Source organism: Ammospiza nelsoni, chromosome 8 (assembly GCF_027579445.1).
Source record: "Ammospiza nelsoni isolate bAmmNel1 chromosome 8, bAmmNel1.pri, whole genome shotgun sequence".
In the NCBI taxonomy this organism is placed as follows: Eukaryota; Metazoa; Chordata; class Aves; order Passeriformes; family Passerellidae; genus Ammospiza; species Ammospiza nelsoni.
The window spans coordinates 31,178,727-31,195,423 of NC_080640.1; the positions used below are offsets into that span (position 1 = coordinate 31,178,727).

General features: G+C 42.1%; 1 protein-coding gene across 1 annotated transcript in view; it reads left to right on the forward strand.

The window, feature by feature from the left end:
- The window catches only part of PCDH15 (protocadherin related 15), a 311,085-nt gene that overhangs the window by 153,363 nt on the left and 141,025 nt on the right, over positions 1–16,697 (forward strand). Inside the window, exons 12-13 of the mRNA XM_059476704.1 lie at positions 7,008–7,214; positions 15,007–15,141. Coding sequence (XP_059332687.1) covers positions 7,008–7,214; positions 15,007–15,141 — 342 coding nt within the window. The remainder of the gene's footprint in view (positions 1–7,007; positions 7,215–15,006; positions 15,142–16,697) is intronic.

The following is a 16,697-nucleotide window of genomic DNA, read 5'->3' on the forward strand; positions in this document are numbered from 1 at the left end:
CTCCAGGTGGGGAAGGAAGAAGCTGGGACAGACACCTGAAAAATGCAGTGCTGGTGGGAGTGAGGAGGAAGCAGCAGTTGAGCCTCTTCTGCAGTGCCAGGGTGAGGAATTCTTAACTGAGACAAGGAGCTGGCAGGATACAAACAGACAAAATGGGTTTTTCTCTGGAGGAGAAGGTTGTGTGGAGACCTCACAGCACCTTTCAGGATCTCAGGGAAGCTGGAGAGGGACCCTGCAACAGGAACTGGAGGGACAGAACAAGGGAAATGGGTTCAGACTGACAGAGGGGAGATCAAGATGGGATATTGGGCAGGAATTGTTTGCTGTGGGGTGGGGAGGGGCTGGGATGGAATTCCCTCTGGATCCCTGGTAGTGCCCCAGTCCTGGCTGGATGGGGCTTGGAGCAGCCTGGGACAGTGGAAGGTGTCCCTGCCATGGCAGGGGTGGAGTGCGATGGTTTTCCAAGTCCCTTCCCACCCAAACTGTGATTCCTGTGACTCAAATTGGACAGGCAGTGCTGTGGGGCTGAATGCTGGCCTGGGCTCAAGGGGAAGCCAGGCTGGCTCATGGAAGACAAATTTAGAAATAAAAAGAGAAATCCAGGGAGATCTGAGCTGCTTCTCTAGGCTCCTGTGTTTGGCTGCAGCCTCAAGCAGGATTTTGGAGTTATTCTTCTTATCCATGTTCACCAGGGATGGTTCAAATTAAAGAAAAATTATTTTTTTCCCTGAAAAAGTGGTCAGGATTTGGAAAAAAATGCCCAGGGTTGTGTTGGAGTTTACCCTCTCTGGAAATGTTCAGGAGACATCAGGACCTGCCCTTGGGGACACAGTTTAGAGGTGATGCTGGGTTGGACTTGACCTTGAAGGACTCTCCCAACCTTGGTGATTCTGTGGCTGTTTTATTCTGAATTTCAGACAGCACAATCCTGGCAAGGAGGAGATGTCCATCAGTTGAGGCTCACTGGACTGGAAGTTCTTGGATTAGAGAAATGCTCCATAGGTTTTAAGACTTAAAAAGTTCTGAATGATCTAATTTTTTTTTAATTTTTATTTTCACCCTTTCAGAAACTTTGTGTCTGCAAGGTTTGGTTGATTTTTGCAAGAATTTCAGCCTTTATCTCTTCCCAGCCTGTTCTGATCCCCTGGCTCCATCATCTATTCACCTTTGTTACCTTTGTTTGGGTAGCTCTAAATTTACCTCTTCCCATGTCTTAATTTTCTTGCATTTCAGAAGATTTGTGCTTATTTTTTGCTCCTCTAGATTTTGGGGTTTCTACTCAGGGCAACAGATTAGTAAAAGAATGGAAGAAGTTCATTTTCATTAAGAGTTGCTCCATCCTCTTGCTGTCAAGGCTGAGATTTTCCAAATCATTCGTTTGGCTGTGCATCTCGTGTAGGCACTAAGGACAATAAGTTTTTAAATTAGTTTTTCAAAGGTTCAGCCCTTAGGTGAACTCAGAATTCAATTAATTCTCTTTGAGACAGCTTTTTTTTTTTTTTTTCCTTCTCTTGTGTTTAATACAGTGCTGGGATTTGATGCAGAATTAAAAATCTGAGTGCAGGGACAGGGTTTGTCTTGGTGATGAAGGAAAAAAATGGTCCAGGGCACCCAAACTTTTCCTTTAAATAATTACAATATTTCTTCAGATCAGTAAGGTTGACCCTAAATTTTGTGTCAGAACTCTCAGAGTAATGAAATCATTTAAGTCAATAATTGGGATGTCCTGTAATGCTTTTATTGTCAGAAATTTCCTTTCTGCAAGAAAAAAAAAATCTCTTTCTGTGTAAAATTTAACATTCAGCAATTAAAAATTTCCCTAATGACTTTATATATGGTGGGTTTTTTTTGAAGGGAAGAAGGAAGAGCTGTAATATTTGGAAAACAATCTAAGTAATTATTATTAACAGTAATTACTGTTCACTGCCCTGCAGCATTGTGAGTCTTTCTGGTACTCTTTACCCATGGCCCTAAAGTGGATGCTTTGGGTTTTGGGTTTTTTTTGATTTTTTTTTTAAGTCCAGGGTCCAGACACACTTTGTGATGATTTAATTTCCCTGCCACAGTGACACCAGTCACCTTTTTCCTGTGTTCTAAAGACGTTCTGTGCTCCTTGCTCATAAGCCAAGTTTTAATCCAGTTCAGTGCTTCTTTCCTCGTGCTGTACATGCTGACCTTGGGAATTATTCCCCAATCCTAAAATTCAGCCTAAATCTGGATAAATGCTGTTCTTCCTTTCTCCCTGCCCTCCCTGTTCAGTTGTACTGAGTGATCTCCCCTTCCAAAGGAGCCCCTTGGTCACCCTGCCCTTCCTTCCCTCTCTCCCTGCTCCTGATTTTCATTCCATCCATTTAAATAATAGATCAGAGAATCCCAAGATGGTTTGGCTTGGAAGGGACATTAAAGCCCATCTGGTTCCACCCTCAGCCGCCTCATTTTGCTTTCCTTAAATCTGAGATCTTCTTGGAGTTCAATTTGCAGCTCCCCCTGCTGTTCTCCCACATGGATTTGTGCATAGCCCTTCACCAGGAATAAATTCTGACATCCCAATTTTTTTAATACGTGTGAAGCTCCCATTTTTCTTAATGCACCACTCTCCCCTCAGCTCCACTTGCTCATCTTCCTGTTGGGATTGGAAGGACAGAGCAATTTTTTAAATTTTTTTTTGTTCATTTGTTTAGGTTTGTTATTATTAATTTGGTTTGGGTTTGTTTTTTAATTTTTTTGCTTGTTTGTTTTGTTTTTTTTTTTTTTTTTTTGTGATTTTCTTTGCTTCCCGGGATGAACCTTCCCACTTTTATCAAAAGATCTGGCATGAAGACAAAACCCCCATTTGCTTGTTGAGTTTTTGTTTTTTTGTTGTTTTTTATTTTTTAATCCTAATTAGCCTGTTTTACACTTCAGATAACTCTGTAGTCGTGGAGAAAAGGAGCAGCATGGGCGTGTCATAGCTAAAACAATTAAATTTCCTTGCACCTTAGGACAGATTTCTTTTTTTTTGGATGAAGGATTTCTGAAGTGGATTCTGGGATTCCATGGAGAAATGGGAACTCTTGGGTTTTATCAAAGGGATCCACCTTTTGCTCTGTTTTAGATGTTTCTCCAGGACAGGACCTGCTGCTTTGGCAGTGAGAGGGAGCACTGGGAACTGGCTGGAGAATATTTTAGCTCTGGATTGTGCTGATGGCCTGGAGCTGGACTTGATGATCCCTGTAGCTCATTTCCAGCTTGGAATTCCACTTGATGATCCCTGTGTGTTCTTTCCAGCTTGGAATTCCACTCAGTGATATCTGTAGGTCCTTTCCAGCTTGGAGTTCTCTGTGCTTCCAGGAGGGAGCCTTTTGCGTTGCTCTAATTTTTCATTTTTTGAGGGAGTTGTTTCATCTGCTGCTTTTCAAGGAGTGCATTTCCTATTGGTCCTGTTTATTCCTACACCCTTCCATTAACTCCTTGCATCCCTCCTGGAACTGCTTTCCTGCTGTCTCCCATCAGGATAAAATTATGGACACTATAGATACAAGCAGATTCAGCAGAGATGATCTAATAAAAACATTTAAATATCTGTGAGAATTAACACATTTCACTTTTTTTTTTTTTCCCTTGGCTGCTCTTAACTACCAGAATCTAATCCTGTGCTGCTTCTTTTGTATCTTGGTAGAAGTTTGAAGAGTTGAGAGATCCTCCATTATTTTGACATGAAAGCATTTTCTTTGAAGGACTGGAACTCAAATGTTTTGTGGCTTAGATACCAGTGGCTTTCTGGGTGAAGAAAATGTAAATTGTTTGCTGTTTGTGCTCCAAAATGTGTGTTAGAAAACGACCTTTGTCCAGCAAGGCTAGGCAAGTGTTTAACAGGGCAATGTGAAGGAAAAGGGTTTGCACTCTCATTAGAGGACTCAATATCTGGAACAACTCTCATGAGGTATAACTTCATCTCTTAAAAATAAAAATACAACAAAACCAAAAACAGCAGAAAAACCAACCCCAAACCACCACAAAACAAAGAAGAAAAAAAAACCCCACACTAAGAAAAACCCCAAGAAATGGGGCACTGGAGCAAAAATTGTTAATGTTACAGCTTTTTTATATTTTTGGAGCATTATGGAGTAATCTCTGCTCTGCTCGTAATCAGGTGTTGCTTCTAGGACTGATTTCATGGAACATATGAAAGCAAATCAGTTCCTCACATTGTAATACGAAATTCCTTGTTTCAAACAAAAGGCAAAAAGAAGTGGCTGTTGGCAAAGCTTACCCTTTTTTTCCTTAAATAGTCGTGTCTTTGGAAACAAAAAAAATAATATTACTCCATCATTCTGAGTGGTGAACATGAAAGAAAGCTGAAGTGATTTTGAGTGGAAGTGCTCAGTGAGGAAGAACTCCTTTGCTTTGTTATTTTGGGCTCCAGGGTTTCAAATTTGAAGTCCAATTTTGGGAGCAAACAACTCTCTTTGTGTTTGGCCGTGTGCAATTCCCAGCACTTCAACAAAGCCTGCAACACCTTCCTGGGTGAATATTCCTGACTTTATCCCACACTGAGCTCTGGGTTCACTTGGACATTAAAGCAAGGCCATTATTGTGGTGTTTCAAGCTGTTCAGAAGATTGAGACCCTCTGTTGTTTGCATTTTCCTTTTTTTAGGATCTCTTTATAGCGAGAAACATTAAGTGTTCTTGTAGAGTAACTCACAGGGGTTGTACAGAAACTTTGGGCCAGGAAGGGACCGATTTTACTTGGAGAAGAAAAGAGAATTTAATGATGGACAATCATTGTTAGTTTTGTGGGGAGGAGCACCTCAGGAGAGCCCTGGAGGGTCTGGAGCCCCAGGAGGGGCTGAGGGAGCTGGCAAGGGGCTGAGCCTGGAGCAAAGGAGGCTCAGGGGGCCCTTGTGGCTCTGCACAACTCCCTGCCAGGAGGGGACAGCCAGGGGGGGTCGGGCTGTGCTGCCAGGGAACAGGGACAGGACAAGGGGAAAGGGCCTCAGGCTGGGCCAGGGGAGGCTCAGCTGGGACAGCAGCAGCAATTTCTGCATGCAAAGGGTGCTCAGGCCTTGGCAGGGGCTGCCCAGGGAGCTTTGCAGTGCCCAGCCCTGCAGGTGTCCCAGGCAGGGCTGCAGGTGGCACTCAGTGCTCTGGGCTGGGCACAAGGTGGGCACTGGGCACCGCTGGGACTCCATGATCCTGGAAGTCTTCCCATCCTAAAAGATTCCAGGGTTCTGTGATGCCATGATGGATCTGCTTATAAAACATAATCCCAGCAGTGTGTGTTGCTTGAGGAGCAGACTTGTCCTGGCATTTTCTCTCATGCTTTCAGTACTTTGGGGCAAAAATTCTATCTCCAGATGTTTTTGGAATTTCACCTCCCTGGGTCAGAGTCCTGCTAGGTAATTTTGGTGATGTTGATTTTGACCCATGTAATTTATTTTTGTTCAGTGAAGCATTGACTGGACTGGAGCCTGGGGTATTTTTTCCTGTTGTTCAAGAGTATTCCAGCTTTATTTTAAAAAGAAAAATCCATTTTTTCTTAAAAACTGAGAATTAGATTTGTATGGATTACTTAAGCTGTCATTGCCTCCTTTGAAGAAAATAACGATTATTATGCTTATATTTCTTTTTATTTGAAATATAAAATTTTAATACTTCTTTTTCTTTAATAGAGTTTTTATCATAAAATTATTGCTGTTTTATAAGCTAAGAGAATTAACATTTTTCCGACCAAGTAAAGATGTAAATAGTTTAAATAAGAATTTTTTTTTGTTTAAAATAATAGTTTAAATAAGAAAAGTTTAAATAAGAAATTTTTTATGACTATGATAAAGTCAAATGGATTTTTTTCAGACTGAGATTCCTTGGACTCTCAATTTGAAAAATGAGGAATTATCAGTTTGAAAAGGGGGAATTACCAGATTAGCAGTAAAACCTCTGCAAACAGAAAATCCTGTTAACAACAGGAATTTAGGAATCTCTCTTTTGTGATCCAGGGTCTGTGTGCACCCAGATTTTGGCAATAGAAATTTTGGATATAGGAACAGGAAACTCTTTTTATGCCCTGACTGTTGTCTTCCTGCAGTGTCATGTGCAGGACTGTAATTAAAGCTGGTTTGCTCTTAATAAACTGGAGACCAAATTACTTTTTATCTCCTAATTCCCTTGTTTCTTTGCTTTAATTAGTTGTTGGTTGGGAGGTTACAGGAAAAGAAAGTAGGTTGTAGGTTTTTATAGGATTAGCACCCTGGAATGGGCAATTAGTGTTTTTATCTTTAGGGAGTTTGAGAATAAGAATAAATTAGGTGAAAAATATCAGCGAACAGGACTCCGGGGTGGTGCAGGGCTGCCATTGAGATGGGGGGGTTATTCATGGATGTAAAGAATTTTGCTGGACACATCCACAACTTCCCTGGGAATGGGTGCCCAGAGCAGCTGTGGCTGCCTCTGGATCCCTGGAAGTGTCCAAGGCCAGGCTGAACAGGGCTTGGAGCAGCCTGGGGCAGTGGAAGGTGTCCCTGCCATGGCAGGGGGTGGGAATGAATGGACTTTAATATCCCTTCTAACCCAAACTAGTCTGGAATTTAAAAATAGGCAAAATCAGAATTAAAATCCCACTCATGTAACACTGAAAAGGTGGATTTGAGGAAAGAGGAAGCAAACGTGTGCTGTTCCCACCTTTTGGGTTTAACTCTCTTGCTGCTGCTGTGAGTTCTGCTGTGCAATCACAATTCCCAGTTTTCTTTCATCCCTCAGAGATTTTTGCAAACGTCTCAATCCTGAGAGTTTAAGGAGCTGTGTTTGCACAAGGTTTGGGTTTCTTGTGGCTGTGATGGAAGTTGATCCTGTTCTTGTCTCCTTGCTAATTTTTAGTTGGTATTTCTCTTTTCCATGATGTTAAGTTCCATGGTAGGGGGACCTGAGAAAAAAGTTTATTTTTTAACTGAATTACAACTCCTAAATAGAACCATCCCCAGTCAATGTTCATAACTGGGAACCTTTGATAAATGAGGTGATTTTGTTTTAGGCTGAACAAGACAACGGCCACCCTCTCCCTGCCTTTGCCAACCTCCACATCGAGATCCTGGATGAGAACAACCAGAAGCCTTATTTCACAAGGTCTACCTACGAGGGCTTCATCCTGGAATCCTCCCCAGTGGGAACGACCATCTCGGACAACCAGAACCTGACTTCCCCCCTGCAGCTCGTGGTGCTGGACAACGATGTGGAGGAGGTACAGCTGCTTCTTTTTATTATTTCCAGGATTCCTTTCTTTTTTCTTTTTTTTTTTTTTTTTTTTTTTTTGGGTTATTTTTTATTGAGACAAACCTATTAAGATCAATGATTACAAAAAAAAATTAAATTTCACTATGATGTTTTGGTTTTGTTCTGAATTCAGATAGGTTTGGAAATGGTTTTTTTCTGGTTTGTTTTGCTCACATCTCCGGAAGACTCTGTTCTGTCCAAGGTGGTGAATGCTTATTTGCACAGAGGAATCTGTAGGGGCCTGAATATATGTATTGTTATAAAGGAGTCCTTGTGAATATATATATGTAGTGAGAGTCCTATGTATTAGATAGGTGGGTCCTGTTGCTCTGGATGAGCTACAGCTGTGGGATCCTTGGTTGGGTAGCAGCTGTAGCTCATGAAGGGCTCTGGGATAAAAGGGGGTTGGGTCGAGAGCCCAGGAGGAGCCCCTATGGAAGCCATGAGGAACTGTGCTGCAGAGAGGAGCTGCATAATAGGACCAGCAAGAAGGTATGGACTTTAAGATGGGACTCCAGAAATATGAAATACAATAAGATAACAACAACAATTGGTGACCCCGACGTGATGGAGGTATGCAGCCTGAAGAGCTGTGGAAAATAGGACAGCCTGAGAGCTGTAGCAGCCTGAAGAGCTGTGGAAGATAGGTGTAGCAGCCTGAAGAGCTGTGGAAGATAGGTGTAGCAGCCTGAAGAGCTGTGGAAGATAGGTGTAGCAGCCTGAAGAGCTGTGGAAGATAGGACAGCTGAGAGCTGTGGCAGCCTGAGAGCTGGGACAGATATGGATATTGTAACTGTGTAATGGAGAAATTGTTAAAAGAAAAGGGGGGAAATGTAGGGGCCTGAATATATGTATTAGGTATGGAATCCCCCGGACAGCCGAGAGCTGTGGCAGCCTGAGAGCTGGGACAGTGGAAGATAGGACAGCCGAGAGCTGTGGCAGCCTGGGAGCTGGGACAGATATGGATATTGTAACTGTGTAATTGAGAAATTGTTAAAAGAAAAGGGGGGAAATGTAGGGGCCTGAATATATGTATTAGGTATGGAATCCCCCGGACAGCCGAGAGCTGTGGCAGCCGGAGAGCTGGGACAGATATGGATATTGTAACTGTGTAATTGAGAAATTGTTAAAAGAAAAGGGGGGAAATGTAGGGGCCTGAATATATGTATTGTTATAAAGGAGTCCTTGTGAATATATATATGTAGTGAGAGTCCTATGTATTAGATAGGTGGGTCCTGTTGCTCTGGATGAGCTACAGCTGTGGGATCCTTGGTTGGGTAGCAGCTGTAGCTCATGAAGGCCTCTGGGATAAAAGGGGGTTGGGTCGAGAGCCCAGAAGGAGCCCCTATGGAAGCCATGAGGAACTGTGCTGCAGAGAGGAGCTGCATAATAGGACCAGCAAGAAGGTATGGACTTTAAGATGGGACTCCAGAAATATGAAATACAATAAGATAACAACAACAATTGGTGACCCCGACGTGATAAAGAACATGCAGCCAAGGAGAAGGTATGGAATCCCCCGGACAGCCGAGAGCTGTGGCAGCCGGAGAGCTGGGACAGTGGAAGATAGGACAGCTGAGAGCTGTGGCAGCCTGAGAGCTGGGACAGATATGGATATTGTAACTGTGTAATTGAGAAATTGTTAAAAGAAAAGGGGGGAAATGTAGGGGCCTGAATATATGTATTGTTATAAAGGAGTCCTTGTGAATATATATATGTAGTGAGAGTCCTATGTATTAGATAGGTGGGTCCTGTTGCTCTGGATGAGCTACAGCTGTGGGATCCTTGGTTGGGTAGCAGCTGTAGCTCATGAAGGGCTCTGGGATAAAAGGGGGTTGGGTCGAGAGCCCAGGAGGAGCCCCTATGGAAGCCATGAGGAACTGTGCTGCAGAGAGGAGCTGCATAATAGGACCAGCAAGAAGGTATGGACTTTAAGATGGGACTCCAGAAATATGAAATACAATAAGATAACAACAACAGGAATCAAAATGCATTTTGTGACAGGGATCAGCCTGCCCTACACCATGGAAATGGGAAAGGGATTCACAGAGAAAGGAATTCCTCATTTCAAGCAAAAAGAGGAGTAGGAGGAACAGTAGGAGGCTGAAAGTTCATTGAATTCTTTGCTCTGCCAGATTTTGGTGTAACATTGCTCAGAGTGAAAGGCCTCTCCAGAGGAATAGTAACCAAGTAGTAACATCTGTTTTGGGGTTTTCTTCTTGTTGTGGAGTTCTGCTGTCACTGGGAGAGATAAAGAAATTCAGGAGTATTAACATCTCAATGAATGGAGAGAGGCTTTTTCCAAGGGTGTGCAGTGATACAAGGAATGGCTTCCCAGTGCCAGAGGGCAGGGATGGATGGGATATTGGGAATCAGGATTTTTTCCCTGTGGGGATGGGCAGGCCCTGGATCCCTGGCAGTGCCCAAGGCCAGGCTGGAGCAGCCTGGGACGGTGGAAGGTGTCCCTGCCCATGGCAGAGGTGGAATGGGATGGGATTTAAGGTCCTTTCCAAATCAGACCATTCTAGGATTCTCTGATACAGCCAGAGGGGATCAGCCTCCTCCCTAGGTGGAAATATTCCATGTTCCTGTTCCTTTGGCATCACCTGGTTCATGCACAGCCCTTTCCAAAGCTGTGCCACGCTACAGGTGCAACATGGAGCAGAACCATGAGACAACCAGATGGAAGTGCCTGTGTTTCAATTCAGTGCTAGGGACTCACAGAATCCTTCTAACCTACTGTGGGCAGGAGAATTCCCAGAATTCCAGCTGGGAGTGCAGCAATTGCATAGAGCTCCCATATAAAATGGCCAAACACTAAAATTGCTCCTCATGGAGCTAGATGGGACCTCAGGGTGGGATTGTTGGCAGAGGGAATGGTCATTAACTTCTGCAGGTTTCAGTGTCCTGATGGTTTCATTGTACCTCAGTAAATTCATGTCTTTAGGAATATATTTAAATTTAAAGATTGCTGATGAAACACTGAGACAAGCCCCCTCTGTGCTGGTGCATCCCAGTTCCCAGTGGTGACCCTGGTCAAACATAATGAATTCTGCCTGTTAATTGAAATATTAAAATGACTCCATGTCCTCAAGTAAATGCTGAAAGAGAGTGCTCACTTAACTGGGTGTCTGAGGAAAAAAATGAACAAAACCCACTCTAAATTGAAACCCTGTGGGAATATGACAGAGAACTGCTATAAACCTTGCAGAAATTAATTTATAGATGGGACTTTGCAAACAGACCTTTCAGTAGAGCAGCCCTGCCAAGTGCTGATATAATTAAGTGCTCTGTTTAAATGCCATAAATTAAATTAAGCTACAGGAGTACCTTAAGACCTGAGCAAACCAAAGCTGAGATGAGGAACTTAAACTGTGTGAGCTGAGAGCTCTTTACACAAGGCTTCCCAAGCCTCTTTTTTACTTCCTCTTTGGTTTTCATGGGAGAAGATTAATTTATCCAGTGGTTAAGGTTAGTGGTAAAGCTGCACTGAGTAAAAATCATGGAATGGGTTGGGGTCTTAAAGCCATCCAGTGTCACCTCTGCCATGGCAGGGACATCCTCCACTGTCCCAGGCTGCTCCAAACCCTGTCCAACCTGGCCTTGGCATTCCTGGGTTATCTCATGCAGAACCAGGAGCTGGACCAAATGATCTTTGTGGGTTCCTTCCACCTCAGGGCATTCTGTGATTCTCTGGATTTTTTTTTTTTTTTTCCCAGAGAACTTGTGGGAAATTTGAAAGAATTTCATTTAAGGATGTCTTGGCAGCAGTGTGAGCAGACAGAGAAAGTAATGGATAAAATAAGTTTTAAATGCAGCTGCAAGTGCAGGTTATGAATTTTCAGTAATATAACTATAGAAGAAAAAAGAATAGATTTTTTTTTTAACCAGGACAACTGAAGCATTTTAAATACCAAAGTATTTTTCTCTGATATTTGCCTGATTGCTTCTTTCACTCCCAGTTTTTGTTTGCAATTGTTTTGCAGTCAGTGCTCTCTCACAGGGACAGTTCTGGTGGCCCTGGGCAGTCCTGCTGTGACACTCCAGCAGTTGTAATAACTCAGGAAATATCCTTCCCAGCACTAAACAGCCCATTAATATCATTATTAAAACAAACAGAAGATCAAGGCAAAGACAAAAAGCTGCTTTCATTCCTTTAGGATTTATAAAGATAGGGGTTAAATTTTTTTTTATTTTTACACTTAAGAAAAACTAGAAATACTAACACTGAATTGTTCCTGTAGCACTGTGTGTCTCCCTTGATTAATTTAAGATGAATATCTCATGGTTTTTGTCTCCTGACACTCCCAGGAACAATTCCTAATTCCCAATATCCCATCCAGCCCTGCCCTCTGGCAGTAGAAGCCATTCCCTGTGTCCTGTCCCTCCATCCCTTGTCCCCAGTCCCTCTCCAGCTCTCCTGGAGCCCCTTCAGGCCCTGGCAGGGGCTCTGAGCTCTCCTTGGAGCCTTCTCCTCCCCAGGTGAGCACCCCCAGCTCTCCCAGCCTGGCTCCAGCCCTGCAGCAGCTCCAAGGCCTCCTCTGGGCTCATTCCAACAAATCCACATCTTTTTGTGTTGGGGACACAGAATTCCCCCTGCTTCTCCTCTGGATCTCAGATTTTCCATGTGAACATGGAAAAGATTTTCTCCTTCCACCTGGAAAAAAGAAGGGTAGATGCTGGAAACACCCTTCCAACAAAACAAATTTTTCGTGGGCATTTCAGTGCTGATCATCCTCCACTTGAACATGTTGTAAAACTCAGCTGTGTCATCAAAGTGTCTTTGTTGTCACTGCAGCTTTTAGGGGATGAGTCTGTAAATTGGGAAGTCTGAACAGTTTGGATACTCTCGGAACTTCTTCTGGCTGCCCTGGAGAACTTCAAAACCAAATTGATCCTGTCCAAAAACTTTTGGGATTGTTGAAACACACACAGAATAAATACCTATCTGCTCAGTCTCATAATTATCCCAATAGTTTTGATTTCATCTTCATCAATTTTAGAAAACTCTTTGCTTTGGGCAGAGTTGTAACCCCTGGTGGCATCTGAGAAGCAGCAGGGGTGGAACATCCACATCCATGCAGGAATTTCTCCAGAGGTTTTTCAAGCAGAACACACTCGGGCCCAGGCTTTGTTTATTGGGTGTAGCATTTTGTGTGTCTCATTTTGTTGGGGATTTTTTATCTGTAACCATGAATCCCCCAATGTTCTGCTGTCCCTCAGTCCCAGGTTTGTGCTTCCTCAAGTGTTCATTTTGTGTTTTCCTTTGTAGGTCCCACCAGGTGCCACCCCTGTAGGTATTGGGTGTTATGTGTGCAAAACACCTTTTTTGGGTTTAATTGTGTGATTTCTTCCTTTCTTTCCTCCCTCATTTCTCCCTGCCCTGGTGATGTTTGAGGCTGGGACTGTCCCTTGGTTTGTGAAGCCTGCAAAGAGCCCTTTAAACACATTGGACCCAATTTAGGGCATAAAGTCATACATTGTGGTTTCTTAATGTTCATTAAATTATTAGAAATCTTCAAAGACATCCTGAGTATTACAAAAGTGCTTTTTTAATTCAAAAGTACCTCAGGTTTGAGCTGTGTGCTTGAAATGCTCTTTGCAGGTTGCATGTGAGCTCTTTTGTGTGGATTGTGATAATTTTCTACTTGAAATTCCACATTAAACAATTTATGAGAGACCAGCCTTGTCTCCATGACCCAGTAATGTCACCAGAAATCACAATGCTGAATTCCACACTGCAAAATAAAATTATTTTAAACAATAAATTATTGAAAATTGTGTTGGCAGTGTAGCTGGGGCTGTTCTCTCTCACATGTGATGTTCAGTTAAGCCAAACTGGCTTTTCAGGCAGCATAAAATGGGACAATAATGTCAAATATCCCTGGTAATAATGTCCAAGCATAACAATGCTTTTCCAGATGAAGGGAATAAATTGCTCTGTGGCTCTGACATGCCTGGGAGGTGGTAAAACAGGCATTGATTGCTGTAAAGGCAATTACCTTCCATATTAGGAGAACATTTCTAAGAAAAAGATAGCAAAGGAATAGGACACATTACTCCAGGAGTGTTTGGGATCGCCATCATTGGTTTTTCTCAGGAATAAATTAGGAAATAAGCGCTGTTTATTAGTGTTCAAAAAGACATGAAAGCAAGAACTGCAACACTAACTAGGGGTTTTGTAAATTAAATTCTTAACGGACTTTATGATGTCTACAAAGTGAGCAATTATGGGCAATTACCTTCCCTAAGTTTTCCTGGAATGAAGAGGCTGCTGTTTGCATTGCTGGCTGTAAACTGAATTTTCATTTTCCTGGGGGCTGCAGTTGCAGCTTCAGGCACTGAGGAGCCACTGGCGTGGAACACTTGGATAATTCTTTCCCGTGGCTTCCTGGAATGTTTTCTCATTTAAATAGTGGGATATTTGCTGTTTGGGGGCTTTATTTGGGCTCATTTAAAGCAGTTTCTGTCTGTCCTGGTGTTGTGCTGCTCTGTCCTGGTCAGCTGGGGGTTGGGGACCTGTCCTGTGCTCCCAAGAGTTTTAATCCTCCAGGAATGGCACTAATGGAGGGACCCTTCCAGGAGAGCCTTGGATTCAGCAAGAGTTCAAAGAAGTAATGCTCCTTTGGGGATTTTTTGCTGAACTCAGCTTTTCTCCTTTTGGGATTGTTTTTGGGATTCAGCCGGTTTTCCCTATGGCCTCCTCTGTAGGGGTGGGATTTGTGGAATGACATTGGAAAGCAGCTGGTAAAATCCTGGATTTTCTATCAAGGCTGGGACCACTCCTCTGGTTTCTCACCTCCACATCCCTGGAAGCAGTTAAAAGCAGTTTTTATAGGTTTTGTCTCCCAGCCTTTCGCATTTTCCTGGAGTTTTCATTCCCTTACCAACAGAAATAAATTCTGTAACTCATGAGCGAGGGCAGCAGGAGGTCAGGTTAAATCAACCAGATCGTGGACAAATAATTGTCCATACAATTCCTACAGGAAAGTTGTTGGAATACTGTGGGTACCAAAAAGAAATGTAGTTTGATTGAAAATTTAACTCATGAAGAGTCTAATCAGTTAAATAACTCAAAAAACACCTCGAAAGAGGTGGAAATCAGGAGTGACCCAAGCCATCAAGAAGCCATGAGTAAATTTACAAGGCTTTTTACTTTAAAATATTACTGTTCAGTTCATTTTTGATGTTTTCTCCCTATCAGCTGAGAAATTCCTAATTCTGCATAAATATTTTTTTTATTCTTTCTGGCACCTAAAGAGACCCCCTGAGCTGCCTCTCTTTCCTGAAATACTTCACCACATGTTATTCTCTTTGTTCAGTACACTAACCCAGCTGTTTCATTACTCTCTAATCAAGTTCAGCTTCTTTTGGGTTTTAATATGAAGATAAATGCTTGAATCTGGTTTCTCACATTAAGTTGTGTCTGGTATAAAAAAATCCTGTGTAATGGGGGAGAAAAAGACACTTATTAAAAACAATATACCAAACAGGTATTTGTTTACAATTGGATTTTCTTACTCTAGTGGTTTTTTAATACATTTTTCATCACGAAGATTTATGGGCCAGAAGTGAGGTTTTATAAATTTTTTTTTTTTTATTTTACAGTTTCTTAGATTTTTTAATCACATCATTTGTGCTTATTTAGGTTTCAACTCAAACAAGCACTTGCAGCGAGTTGGAGACTTAATTAGAGATTTAGTCTCCCTCTGAATTAATAACAAAATGCTCTTTTTTTTTCCCCTTGATGTTGTTGAAAGACCAAGGATCCACAGCTCCATCTCTTCCTGAACGACTACACCACGTTTTTCACTGTGACCCCGAGTGGCATCACCCGCTACCTCACCCTGCTGCAGCCCGTGGACAGGGAGGTCCAGCAGCTCTACACCTTCTCTGTAAGTTCAAAAAATACAACCCTCTCACATCCAAAAGCTATTTATCTCCAAGTTTCAGAGCAAAATTTAAAGGTCTGCTCATTATAGTGGCAATTGTTATCTCTAGGGTGTAAAAAATATTTCCATCAGACATCAGCGCTGTATCTTTTATATTTTTGCAAATAGAAAAATGGTGTGACACAAAAATCTTGCTCAGACATAAAACAACAAGGTCAGAGATTAATAGAAACACAAATGGAAGGAAAATACAAGAAAACAAGGCATAATTTCTGTCCCTCTGACTGGTATCCAGAGGTTTAGGTTGGATATTAGGAAAAATGTATTAACAGAAGGGATTGGACTCAATCTTGGAGATCTTCCCCAACCTAAAGGAATTTATGATTCTCTGCTGATCAACTCAAGCCTCTTCTTTACAGTAGAACTGCCGCAAAACATTATAATATATTACAATAGCCATATTATATAAAATATAATTAATTATTTATCATTAATTAACCATTAATTATAGTTATAATAATTATAATTAATTCTCATTAATGATTAAGTAATTTATTATTAATTGTTGTTATTATTAATATTATAATCTAGATATTGCAATATTATATTATAATATAGTTTAATACAAAACAAACTCTGCATCCATAGAGCTACAAGTAAATAAAATCACTTTTGCTTTGTTAACAAAATACTACCATGTCTTAAGGATGTTGTCCGGGATTTTGCCCACACAAAAATGTGATTTTTGCCTAATCTTTCTTATCCAATCAGCACAGTGCTTATCACCCAGAAAAGGGAGAGCGGTGAAGGATGAGTTTGTTGAGTGCAGCATTTTAGATTCCCCTGCCAGCACCTTCTCCATGGCCCCAGGATTGGCACCTGCTCCTCATCCCACAGCAGGATCTAAACCCTCTTTTTTATTCCCAGCCTTGTTTTCTCATTGCCTTTTTCCCCAAATCCCTGGAGCCAGAAACATGAGCTTTGTCTTGGGCTTTTTTCTTTATTTTTGGCCCAAATTAAAAAAAAAAAAATAGATGAACAGAAAGCACAGCCAGTAGTATTAAAAAAATATATGAGGAGGAGAAAAAGCTTAAATGGATTTAGTATTCCCTCAGGTTGTGGGTGAACCCCTTAACAGCTCCACAGTTATTTGGAAATGGGCTGTGGGTAAACCCAGTTCTTCTGCAGGGGTTTCCAGTCTGTGCCTCCCTATTTTCTGTCCATTGTCATTGGAAAGCAGAGCTCAGATTCCTCTGTGGAATAAAAGAGTAATTCCCACCTCAAAATGTTGTCTGGGAGGTCTGATGCCTTGAGAAGGCTGCCCTAGAACCGAGTTAAAGAATAAAGTGGGGATTTATTAAAAGGATCTCCTCCATGGATCCACCTTGGGCAGCACAAGAGCCCAGCCAGGGCTGCACCCAAGGTGAACCAAAATGGGCACAAAATGGACACCTGGTCATGAGGTCTCTCATTTTTATAATTTCTGCTCCATTTGCATATTGGAGTTAATTGTCCAATTCCAGCTTTAGCCCATGCAGTCCCATCCTGCTTGTTTTTCT